Source organism: Eutrigla gurnardus (assembly GCF_963514095.1).
Source record: "Eutrigla gurnardus genome assembly, chromosome: 9".
NCBI classification, from domain to species: Eukaryota; Metazoa; Chordata; class Actinopteri; order Perciformes; family Triglidae; genus Eutrigla; species Eutrigla gurnardus.
Window position 1 is genome coordinate 17,942,818 of NC_139923.1, and position 13,497 is coordinate 17,956,314.

General features: G+C 42.3%; 1 protein-coding gene across 1 annotated transcript; it reads left to right on the top strand.

Annotated features, from left to right (window-relative positions):
- The first annotated feature begins 892 nt into the window (after positions 1 to 892).
- On the top strand, positions 893 to 1,929 carry foxb1a (forkhead box B1a). Its single transcript, XM_084017032.1, has one exon. It carries the CDS (start codon positions 990 to 992, stop codon positions 1,926 to 1,928), a length of 939 nt encoding a protein of 312 aa, XP_083873158.1. The 5' UTR covers positions 893 to 989; the 3' UTR covers position 1,929.
- The last annotated feature ends 11,568 nt before the right edge of the window (positions 1,930 to 13,497 follow it).

Here is a 13,497-nt window from a genome sequence, read left to right on the forward strand (position 1 = left end):
AATTAGCTGAGAAAAACTAATAGTCGGCAACAAACTTGCTCAGGGCGAATTATTTTGCACGGCATTTCGTAAACAATATTAGGTCGTAATTAGGAAGGGGGGAGGCAAAATATTTTATTTGTTAAAATCAGCTTTCATTCAAATCCATATCGTGCGTAAAACACTTGACGAATTACGCACACCACTGCACAAACAGGAGTATTTTCCCCCCATATCAAATACAATCTGCATTGACGACAGCGTATAGTAAACAGCCAATTTAGCGACATAATATCCCATTATAACATGCCACATCATTCTCGCGTCCGCCCAAACACCATAAAGCTACACTCGTGTAATTGGAATCGTACAGTCCGCCGAAGAAGTATTAGCGCATACCTTCACACACAGAGTGGCATCGCAGTTCAATTCCGGTTGCCGAGCCTTTTCACCCCTTTTTCTGTCTTCAAATGGAAATGATTTCCATTGGCCCAAGGTGTCCATGTAAATAGGTGTAAATGAAACCAGATTATGCCTTCCTCCCCAGCCCCCTCCTCCCATGGCAATTGTCATGTGATAGCAAAGAGGTGGCACATTAATGGAGCGCCTCTACAGGGGTCTTTTCTGCTCATGTCACAACATAAAACTATCAGATGGTTAGAGGAAGGCCATGGAGGCATCCACTTAGCTCGTCTTATCGAGGACGCCGATGAAGTCTATTCAGCTCTGCTAGCGGGACAAGCTGACTTACTTTGCGAGAAAAGACTTTACAGCGGCCGTCACTCCATAAATGTGCACCGTCCGCCCGCCACGCACTGCAGAGGCGCTCGACGGAGCTGTTTTACGCGCGACGCGACTCCAGCATTAGCCGGCATCGAAACTTTCAGCGGTTTGTTTTCATGACGAGCGTCCAGCTTTCGTCGAGGAATTAAGGGAGACTACTTTTTTGTTGTTGTTGGTGCTTTTTTTTTTTTTTTTTTTTGTATTACTTTTTCTGAAAACCATCCAGGATGCCTCGCCCAGGGAGAAACACGTACAGCGACCAGAAGCCACCTTACTCCTACATCTCCCTCACTGCCATGGCGATCCAGAGCTGCCCGGAGAAGATGCTGCCTCTCAGTGAAATCTACAAGTTCATCATGGATAGATTCCCTTATTACAGGGAAAACACTCAGCGGTGGCAAAACTCGCTGCGACACAACCTGTCCTTCAACGACTGCTTCATCAAGATCCCCCGGCGCCCAGACCAGCCGGGGAAGGGCAGCTTCTGGGCCCTGCACCCGAGCTGCGGGGACATGTTTGAGAATGGGAGTTTCCTGCGACGCCGCAAACGGTTCAAACTGTTGACTTCGTCCGACCACTTGGCCCCGAGTAAGCAGTCGGACGCCGCGCATTACCTCCAGCAGCAAGCCAAGCTGAGGCTGAGCGCGCTGGCGGCCACCGGCACGCACCTCCCGCAGATGTCAACGTACAACCTCGGAGTGTCTCAGTCCTCAACTTTTAAGCACCCGTTCGCCATCGAGAACATCATCGCCAGAGAGTACAAGGTCCCGGGGAGTCTGGCGTTCTCCACCATGCAGTCGATGTCCGCCGGGTACCCGCTCCACAACCAGCTCACGACCGCCTGGCCCCACATGTACAACACCAGCATGATTGACACGGGGGCCCCGATCTCCATGAGCGGCGACTACAGTGCGTACGGCGTGCCCATCAAGTCCCTGTGTCACGGGGGGCAGTCCTTACCGGCCATCCCCATGCCGATCAAGCCCACCCCGACCTCCATGGCCGGTTTCTCGGCGTTACCTCCACACATCCCCGCGTTTCTATCAAACTCTCCGCAATCTCTGAGCCCGACGTCCCCACAGACAGCGACGAGCCAAAGCAGCCCCGCGACCCCGAGCGAGACCCTGACGAGCCCCCCCACACTGCAGTCTGTGGCTGTGCATTGACCAGCTCGACTTGTCCCAGTATAACACGAACTGCTGGCCGGCTCCCAGTTGCCCCCCTCCAACAACCCCCCCACCCCCCATCTGCCAATCCCAAAGTTTATATTTTCTGTCGTCGGAAACTATCAAGGCGAGTTGCAGTTGCATATCGAATTATTTGTGTATGTGTTGAATGTGTCGCTTTAAAAATCGTGTCATAGAAGTCCAGCACAGAATCGCGCGCAGCGAAGTATTGCTCTTGAAAATATAAATTATTTGATAGTTCTATTTTTCGGTTTATTGTGAAATCGTGTTGAAAGTGGAGCCACTGATGGGGATCCAGGGAATGTTTTTTTTTTAATATTTTTTTGGGGCACCATCGGCTCTGATTTTTAAGTGCTTGCAGTTTCTCGTGGCGGTTTTCAGTTTGATCAAATAGCAACACTTTTGCACCGTTTCTGTGTGACCACTGTAATGTCAATGAAATTGTCAGGCAATGGCTCTGTGTATGTTTGCTTTTTTTAATTACTGGAATGATGGATAAGGGTATACCAAATAGGAGTAGGATTTAGATTCGTTCTTACCATCCCTGTAAAAAAAAGAACAAAAAAAAAAAGAAAGCAAAATGAGTTTTCAAATCTTTTCAAAATGGAAAAGTAGTATGAGACGTCCTCAAAATGCAAGATGCAAGATGTGAATATTGCAAATAACTGATACTGAAATGTTGTAAAATGCACTTTTTAGTTTTACGTTTTATATATCTATTTTCCAGAAAATGTTCTGTGAAGCATTTAATTTAAAAGGCTGTGGTGACCATGTGTATCAGATGCTGTAAATTTGTACTTTTGTTGTTGTTTTTTTTAGGTAAAAGCATGCATTCTAAAAACATTTGTGTTGGTACTGTTGTTGTTATTGTTGTTGTTTTGTTATTTTGTTTGTTTCTTTTTTTTGCAAGCATGCATGCTCACGGAAAGTGTGCAAATAGTCTGCAATGAATTGGAAAAGAAATGGTCATCGACATATTTTCTCATTAAAAGTGAAGTAAACAATCAAAAATGTTTCTGAAGATTTCATCTAACTCGATGTCTATTATTATTATTATTATTATTATTATTATTATTATTATTATTATTATTTGTATTATTGTTATTATTATTATTATTAACAGGTCTTAGATGACACTTGTAATTTAATTGCTATAAACACTTTTTTGGGGAGTTTCACACATTCATTTCCACACAATAATATTAGCAATAATAATAATAATAATAATAATAATATCCTATTATTATTCTAAGATTTTGCTTATGACAGAAGTGTGCAGACTCGTATGATATCAGAGTGTGAGATTTGCAGGGAAGCAGTGTGGAGAGAAATGAATCGTGCAGTCGATTAGGATGCATGGAGCTGCGATGCCATGGTCACAGCGCAGACAACTGGGCTCATTCATCAAGCTGTAGGCGAAACACAATTAAGCCCAACAATAAACATTTAGGGAAAAGCTACACACGGTGTCCGAATGCATTTTGCTGCATAGTTTCGCTTTCGAATGTCATTGGAGGGAAATTCAATAAGTGCCACGTTGATTTTATCGACTGTTTGGATACGTCTTTCTATCCGGGCGGACTTTATTCAACAGGTTTATAAATACAGACGGAGAAATATTTGTAAAAAATCTATTTTACATTCTTTTATTCAATTTGCTTTTAGGCTTTTAAAAAAAATAACGCGCTTTATCCCCGTCCCCTATAGAAAGCAGCAGCCTATTCGGGGTATTAAACAAATACATTAGAATTCCGTCACTTTATGCAATCGAGTAGATCAAATAAAGGGTCTCGGGCCACTTCATTCTCCCTCATTCACTTGAATTGAAAGTGCAAAGAATAGCAAACTTAGACTGGGCCACCAATGTAGATTTAGCCTTTTTTCAGCAAGACAAAAAGACTGATTTTTCACAAACACATTGCTGACTGGGGAACTAGGAAACGAGCTGCAAGACCCTTTTGGAATTTAAATCCACCCCTCCCCCATGGACTGTTTGGACAACAGTGTTAGTTTTTTTCTTTTTTTCTCCCTACTTTGTGCATTAGTGTGTGTAACATTAATTCCGACTCTGGATGATTAAATGTATTGACACAACAACGGCAGATTACAAGCTTTAAATTGGCATCAGATTTTATTTTTCTGACGGGTCATTATAATAACATTTAAACCACACTAACACACACATGTAACTTTTTTTCATTCAGCCCATTAAAGCAATGGATTCCTGCAATTGGTTACAAAAGAAAAAAAGAACAGAAACAGCAATATATATACTTATTACACATTTTTACTTGTGCAATTGTTTTAATTTGGATGTCAGTGTACTTTGTCTTGTATTGCACTGTTATAAATACAATGTTAATGTAATATATATAAAGATGAATGTCTGAAAAGAACCTTTGTGAACAAGAAGTCATTCATTGTTAAGTCATCCCAGAATGTTAAATGTAAAAAAAAACACCAAACGTGTTAATTTGATGTGTATCTACTACTCTGGAGCAACTGCCTTCCTATAATTATATGTTTTAAGGTGCAGTGTTTGGGCGGATGCTCCATGGAAATGACTGAAACACTGCACATTGATGGTATGAAGTCAGTGCAGAAAAAGGGGCGTTATTTGGCTCGTGTTCAGTTCATTACTAATAAATAAACACCTTCAGCCTTTCCTGTACAAAATGTTCAAATGAGCCAACGGATTTAACCCCTAAGAGAGAAAGTGTGAAGCCACAGGTTACAGGTGGGAGAGAGAGGAAGCACATATTAGACCCCACAATAGGAAACTGATGTGGATCACATCTTTTTTTTCTGAGTAGACATTTAAACAATAGCTGTTTCAGACACTGACATTTTTTTAATTTAATCAGCAAACATGGAGTGTTTCCTTCTAGCATTTCTTTCCTTCTGTATTAATAATAAAGTCTGCTATTTCAGCCGATATAGATGTTATTACCCATCTCAGTAGCATCAGTATGAACTCAGTTTTATAATCCAAGTCTGTATTGTCCTTGTTCCCTTAACTATGTTCCACTTAGACAAAGAAGAAGGTCATCTCAGGCAGGGGATGAAATATAGACCACATGCAAAACCCCAATGTTGTAGTTTAATTAAAATAATTCATTAAAGTGGAGGCCCAAGGTAATTAGCATGTATAATTTATGATTTGCTTAATGCATGCAGGCAGTGGCCTCCGCAATAAACTCAACTTAACCTCAAGAAGAGAGCTGATACGGACAGGGTGCTGTTATTTACTGTGTGTTTATTGTTTGGATATTTGTCAAGAGGAAGCAAGTGTTTCATAAAACCTCGGCCATTATTTGGCTTCCACCGCGCACACGCAACTTATTTGTTTATGAGTTTATCTTGTGGATTTATGCTCACTCATAAGAGGAGCTGTCAGCTTTGTTGTGAAGGAGATATATTGGGAATTGGACTCACTTTCAAAAAAAGAAAAAAAAAATATGTTTGGCGTATATACGTTCACAGATAACCTGCTGGTCACTGTGGTGTTGAAAAATAGTTCATGTTTGAGCTGACAGAATGAGGACATGAACAAACACCACAAGGTAGCTGACAGGCTGTCAGCCTTGACTTTTAGAAGGAAGAAAAATAATCAGATATAGACTTGCATTAATTATGCTCTGCAAATGTGTCAATCCTAGACAAGCCTTTCTGACATTTTGAAACATGGCTAATGGCTATATTTGATTATTTCTTGCAAGTACATCGTTTTTTTTTTAAAGCAGCAAAACAAATATTTTCAGATGGAGCTGTGGACCTTGGTAAACAGATTTATTTTAGTGGTAAATAGAGCAGAGCGGTGCTCTCCTGACGGGTGGGAAAGGAGCTACTGCATGGAAATCAACGTATCCTGACACACTCATTCTTTTAAAGTTTGTACAAATCATACATTACATGCTCGTACAAGTAAATCTTGCCATTCATACGATATTGTCAGAGGTCACCCATTTGTTTTATTTGATATCGCGAAATAAATGGGTCCAGTGTGGGAATGAACTCCTCGCAGTACACATCATCATTAAGAGTCTATATGGTTAAATCATCAGTCATAATGTATGACCTCCAGGTTAAATACATTACATGGCTGTGTTGGAGGGCAAAGGGCAGGTATAGTGGGCAGCTAGAGGAGGGGGTGAAGGAGGATGCAGCAGTATTCAAGGCTGGCTCAGCCAAACACCCATGTGTGCATGAAATTAGAGTGTCAACATCTGATTCATGCTGCTGGGTGGTGACTGTGAAACAAATTATGTCAGCGGGTGGCAGCGGCGAAATTCCACTGAGCTCACAGACAGTGGCTACGAGGGAGTTATTGTAGGCCATAGATTCTGTTTCATAAACTGTGATGAAAGTTTTTTTTATTTTATTATGTGATAAAGTTAAAGGTTCCTCAGTTCATGCTCCAGCTCTTTAAAAAAAATCAGTGAAAATATAATTTTTTTTTTTTTTTTTTAAAGAATTGGCCTTTCAATGAATTCTTGGGCTGTGGACAGTGAAACGTAAGCCCTCTAATGGAAGTGGGTGTCGTAAAGAAGATCTAATGGTTCCAGGAAATGGGGTGATAATTGTTATGCAAGATAAGGATGCGTGTTGTCGCAGGCGGGGTGTGAGGTGCAAATGTAGTTCCTTCCCTGTCACTGTCAGCAGAAAAACATGCTTTTTGTAGATACAAAGATATCCACATAAAGGATCAATTGAGATTTTTTTTTATTTCAAGTGGTAATACATTGTGCAATCACTAATCCATCTTCAGCCCTTGATGTTTCTTCCTATTTCTGTGGAGTTTTTTCCCAATCTTCTTCTGATAGAGAGTACCATGTGTTGTACATATTGTAAAGACCTCGGTCGGACAGTAACTGACATATTTTTCAGTGTACAATATGTGAGCAACATGTTGCCGTCTCCGTACAAGTGTAGGCTACATGGATCTCTTGTTACAGGCCCCCTGAATGTGTGCTTGAGTGTTGGGCGGGTTGAGACAAGGTGAGACAGACAACCAGCAGAACCTCATTCATCAAACTGCAGGCTCCAACCTTGTCAACCTGCAGCCATTACATCTGACATCTGACTCATGTGTCTTATTTAATTGCTAAAGTTGGGGTTAAAATCACTAAAATTTGGATTTTTTTCTTTTTCTTGTTGTGTCCACGTGGCTGATCGGGTCTAATTCTAGTTGCTAAATGGATCAATTTGGATTCCCGGGTGTTTAATATGGCATGCGTGTGAAGGGTGTGTTCTGAGAGCAAAAGTGGGTGCTCTGTCCCAGCTTGTCCTGTCTAGCTCTTGCAGGGTATTAGTTAATAAACTCATGCTTTAATCCAAACAAGTCTCAGGGCTACAGTTTGACCAAATGCTTGTCCGATGAGGAACTTCAGTGCGGGAAGGGAGGCTAAAAACAAACAAGCGGCTTTAATGAAGGTACTTAACAGATTTGACACCACAACGTTTTTGCTTCTCGAGTGCTTTAGCTCTTAGGTGTTAGAACTGTAACAGATTGTGTGGATTTTTTTTTAGCAGCCCGCTATTTCCCCTTTTAAACGTGGGACGAAAAGCTAATTCATCACCTTTCCTTGAGATCTTATCTCCAGCCATAAACTAACACTCGCACAGGACTTCAAAGGTGCGCTAGGTAGCAGAGGTGAGAAAAAGGGCCTGCATCCACTTGGGGCTAGTTCCTCCCAGAGATGAGATGGAGCTGATTAGCAGGAGTGTGCAGCGGGCCCCGTGGGGGCAGCAGCTGGAGGAGCACTCCCCGTGGGAGAAGGGAGAGGTGTGAGTTTTGACAGCTTCTGTCTCTACCCTCTGGACACCGTGGGGTCAGGGCACCCTCGGAAAAGGCCCGGGCCCTGCACTGGATAGGAAGTCAGCAGTAATTGCCATTCAGCCAGTGGGACAGAAGCGGGAGCAACAATCACCGATGAAGAGCACACAGCCCGTTTCCTCTTTGTCTTGATGTGTTTGAGGAAGGATGCTACCTCCTCTCGGACACAACAAAGCCGCAATAAACTTCTCACAATCGAAACACTATCGTGCAGAAGTCGCGGAGGGAGACGCATAGGTTCGGGTGTAGCTGCACACTTGGAGGCTTTTTTTTTTCTTCTCTTCCCTCCACCAGAAAAGGCCCACATGGCTGCTTGTTATTGCATAACAAGGCGGCATTGTCTTGTTAATGTAACTTCATCTGTCTTTGATCCAATCTCATGTTGTCACGGCCAGTGTGAAAATCCCTATCAAGTGCATGATCCAGCACTACGCTCTTTGTGATTGTGATAATCTCCTGCATTGAAATTCCACTTTGTTCCTTTGTTTCTTTGTTAGCGGACACAATGTGAGGTTAATTAGCAGCCACTGGTAACCTCCGCGTTCCAGCATCCTTCATCACAGCTGAAGTGTACTCTTCACTGGGGCCGCTGGCACTAACAAGACCAAACACGGGGCCTTGAGCCAATTGAAAGTAAGCAGAATACAAACACAGCAGCAACTTAATCCCATTCAGGCTAACACACAGGCCCCAAAAGTATCAACTGGAATTGTTTTCTTCATGTCATTAATTGTTCTCATCATTGTTGCTTTCTTGGTCTGAAAACACACAGAGAAGGAATCAACTAACCCGACATATCGTCAATTTATATTTGCAGAGAAGGTTGCAGGGATCACATTAGTTAAACGGTAAAAGGCATCTAATGTGGTTATTATCTGATTCTAATGTGTCACAGTGTATTTTTTTTTCTTCTGTTTCTTCTGTGGTGCAGAAGCTCTCAGCACAGTAATATTGCCCTTCCGCCACTTCAGATCTCCCCATTCCCTGGTGGTCTAATTTATGTTAAGTCACAAACCTCCCCTATGGCTGTTTTGAAATGTTCAGAATGGAGACTGTGTGCTCCAGGTTTATGCCAGCACCACAATCCCCTGTATAATTGTTCTCTATGGGAAAGCACATCTCAGTGAAACCATCTGCAAGTCCATGGGGCAGTTTCCTAAGAATGAGTGGACTTCTTAGGGGGTTCCACTGCAATCCAGTTTCTCTTGTGAAGCAAGTAATTAATTCAAATCTCAGGAAGTCAATAGCTGCCTGGATCAGAGGCACGTAGCACACAGCTGCTGATACCTCCGAACACACCGCTTGTCTTCTCAGGAAGTCGCCAAACAAAAAGGTTACAATGGGCGCACACAGCCATACGAGGTCCAGATAACACTCGTTTTAAACTGTGATTTTTGTGTACTCTTATTCCACGTTGCACACTTCATTAATCTAAATTGCAGTGACGATAGAGTCACCAATACTCCTGGGAAATGGGCTTCTTTATGAATGATGTAATGTACTGTCATTAAACAAGCTTTCAAGGTTCTGCGGTTCCTCTAGCTACAATTATTTTATCAAGCGTTGATCCGTTTTTTTTTATCTTCTTGAAAATAAAGTTTAAAAAAATGTCAGTTTTCCATTATGCAAAACATGATTTAACTTGATGCGGTCTTGGTTTCCCCAAATAATACCTCTATATTAAGTGCGGCTTAATATAGAGGTGAGTTTTCCCAAAATGTGGCCATTTTTGTGATGATGCATTGAAAAAAAAGTGGCATTCCTCTCATTTTCTACTTTTTTTTTGGGTCATTAAATTCATTAGCTAAAGCGCGGAGTGATGAAATATGATGAAAGAGCCAGGGCAGCACTTTAAGAACCACAAATGAACATCACTTGCTCGCTGCATCCATCTTTCTTTTCTGTGAAACGGTAAAATAGAGCGGACGAGAAGAATGAGCCACTTTATTCATTCTGACGGCTACGCTTCGGGGTCACCGGGATTTTGGACTCAGTTCAATAGGAATTGCCTGGAGGTATATTTTCAGGGCTGAAATCAAACCGCAGTGTTTTTCCATGTGACAGTATGATCTCCGAGCTGTTGGGCAGAGATCAGCGGGACAGGAAGGCTCGGTGTGTGGGGCAGTGAAAGTCTCTGTTTCACAGGCAGTAAACTTCCCTCTCCCCTTCTTCTCGAGACGGGGCAGGGCCGGGCTAAATGCCTCGCTGGGCTGCTCCCTACAGCTCATTGTTATCCGGCCCATGGAGGAAGCCACTGCTGTGCTTCCAGCCTGTCTCTGACAACAAGTGTAAATAAGGATCTAAATAACAAACAGAAGAATGCCAAGCCTGTGTGTCACAGTGAGCTTCACAGGGCTCCGCTTTAGCTCCACATTGGCCACCTTAATGACTCGGTCAAAGGGAGCGTGCAATGGTCGGCTAATTTCTTTTCTTTGGCATCATTAGATGGCACTGTAGTGGACAAATGAAAAGCACCGCCAGTGTGTGTGTGTGTGTGTCATGGATTACTGGCTTTGGCCTTGTTGTAAAGACCAAAGAGCTAAGAAAGAAAGAAGAACGTAGCACAAGTAACATTATTTTTAAACGTGATGTCAAAAATGTGTGAAATTAGCTGATTAAACATATAAAATTTGATTTTGCACCATGCAAGTCATTTTGCAACACACAGTGTTGCTCATTCACACCAGTTTGATGCTGAACTGCCTCAATGCAGAATGATTGACACGATGGCTGGGCCCTGTGGCAGTGAATGAATTCCAAACCTTTTTTTTTAGTGTGAAGGTTGTACGAGATTCACAGCTCTGTCTTTTCTTCCATTCTTTTAATTGAGGATTTGCAACAAAAAAAGAAAGGAAAAATGTGTCTGACATGTCCAGGAAGCAGTTAAACAGCAAAGTAAACATTTTTGTTTGCATATGATTTTCTGACTGTGACTAAATCCCCGTGGTGTCTCCTTCCACTTGACCTTTGACATCCGGGAGCCTTGTTCCTATACTGCTTGGAGTGTGTGTTGTGCAACTCGATTGAGAGTCCTCAAGCGCATTGCAAGTTATGAGTCTATGACAGCCTCCTGACACCCTCTCTGGTTTTGGCGAGAGCATTGTGGAGGGCCTGGAAAAAAAGGGCTCGCCCTTCTGGCCACAAATCAGCCAGGGAGGCAAGCTTGTATCTTCAAAGGGTGGGCTTCCCCCCGTGATTTACAGCCCCCACAGAGACGAAGTTAGGCACGGCCACTGTCTCTGCACCTGGGCCTTTATCAAGCAGCCAGGATGAGCTCTTTGCAGAAGACATTCAAATGTACAAGGAGCAGATTAGGCTGACTCAATCTTCTTTTGCCCAGAGAGGGAGAGAGAGAGAGGGGGGGGGGGGGGGGGTGAAGAAAGAGAACCGACCGACTTCAAAAAGACCTCTTTCCCTCTGCTTCTTGAATGAGTGAAAGGGGTTCGGGAATGAAAACAGCCTTGTGTATTCAACGTGCTAATTCACAACTTATTCCTCTAATACACTCATGAAGCACTTTTAATTGTGTTAGTTCGCATTCCAAAGACATGTTTGTAGCTTTTAATTGGAGGTCTCTTTGAAATCATTGAAATGTATGACTTGTGGGGCCAACTTAAACAGTTCCCATGTGCTTGGCTTGGAGGGTGGCTGGCTTTCATTCCCAGTCCTGGGTGGCACTCAAATATTGACTATTGACTAGAGTAAAAGTGATCTAAATATAATGTTTGTTGTCGTTGTTTCTTTGATTGGTGCATTTCTGATAGAAAAACGTTGATGATTATTGATGGTAAGTGAAAAAATATGCAATTATTTGTCTTTAATGATCTTTTTGATTTGTCAATTGTGTGATCCTATGTTACATTATTTCCATTTTAATTATTTGTTGAGGTTTAGGGGGAATAAAATATGTTTGACTAAAAAAAAGTGTGCGAGAGTGTGAAGAAAGTATGCAAAGGTTACATTTTTCAAGAAACAGTAACTACATGACAAGTAGGTTTAATATCATGTGAATGGAAGTGTAATATAATCAATAAACAACATTTTCTATCAGCAACAATGTAACAGTTGGAATAAAACTCAAATTTTTAGTGTTTCATTTTTGGAATATTTCACTGTACGTATGAATTTCTATACTTCTATACAATTAAAGTGTGTGTGTGTGTTGTGTGTGTGTGTGTGTGTGTGTGTGTGTGTGTGTGTTGTGTTAGCGGATGGGAGGAGTGAAGGCTGTGGCATATTTCTCTGTCAATCTTCACACATGTCCACAGTGTTCAACACACTTTGGCAACCTCCGCAGGTCTCAGTTACTTTTTTTCAGATAAACTATGGACTTCTTTCTCCCTGAATGAATTCTTTCTTAAGCCATTCTTGCCTTTCCTCTCCTGAATCATCCTTTAATCCAGAGAAAAGGCCCAGAGAAACTGGCTGTCATTTAATGCTGCCACTGCCAGGATTCTTAGCTTAAATAAAGTCAGTGTAGCATGAATCTAATTCTGTGGATGTATGGGCCCGGGGACGGTGAATGTTGAGTGTGGAGAGCCAGTCCTCCTCAAAACCTCCGTGCGAATGCCTGGCGACTGCACAGTTACCCACAGTGAAAGGACCACCCACTTAGGGTTGAGAGGGGATTTGAAGCTTCCCTGCCTGCTCATTCCTTTCCAGGCCTTTCTGATACTGTTTGCAGCTCATCCAATTGTGCCACTTTTAACGTTGCACTCTGAAAACAAGCAACCGTCAATCGTTCTTTTCGGGATGATAGCCATGCGTACGTTGATACGTCTTGAAGGCTTTCCCGGAGACCTCGAGTGTATTTAATGAGTTCAAAGACTTACCAAATATTGAATATAACCTCTGTGCTTTCATTTATCTGAATATACTAATACAAAGCTGCTCTAAATGTGGATTATTTGTAATATTTAGAAAGCATTCTTGATGGAAGTCCCAAATATATGAGGGAGACATTGAGACACTATGGTTTAAAATTAACAAAAAAATATGATTCATGCCTTTTCAATAAAACACATTCAGAAATGTCAACATTTAGTGCGGAATTATTGGGCAATTTCCTCAGTTGCTCCTGTTTGAATTCCAACACTTCACATTCATCCTCTCTCTCTCTCTCTCTCTCCCTCCCTCTCTCTCTCTCTCTCTGCTTTTGCCAGTTTGTTCTTTGAGGTCTTGTATATTTGGATTTCCCGCTTCACTGCTCCACCCCAACATGTTCATTTCCAACTGCCCATCTCCATTTACAACCTGTTTTTATCAACTTTTGTCACAAAGCACAACAAAACAGAGGGAGGGGAGCCTCGCTGCTTGTGGGGCGCTAACACAGCCAGGAACATTGTCCATGAACTTCTCCTCATCTCCATCCCCCAGTGTTATAGACAAACAATCCTTTCCATATGCAGTGGAAGGGGTCATGGCGTTAACAGAAGGAGGAATGCTTTGGGGAGAAAATATTGTCCAGCAATGACACAGAAGTAATTTGGGTCTCACTGAGTGATTTCATCAGGGCCTTTTGTTGCCTCAAAGTGTTTGACCCAGAGGTCCCTGTCAGCCCTGTTGTTAATGGGAGCCGGAGCAGAGTGACAGCCCCAGAAAGTAAAACATTTTACTACTAATAGTGGGCCTCCAGAGGCTTAGGCATAAATATTTAAGCTCGTCTCCCTTGTCCCAAATACTGGGGGGTCTCCATGGTGCATTTATCTATAA

What these genes read in the sequence shown, in the direction of transcription:
- foxb1a (XM_084017032.1), top strand. Translation starts at nt 990, where the DNA reads ATGCCTCGCCCAGGGAGAAACACGTACAGCGACCAGAAGCCACCTTAC.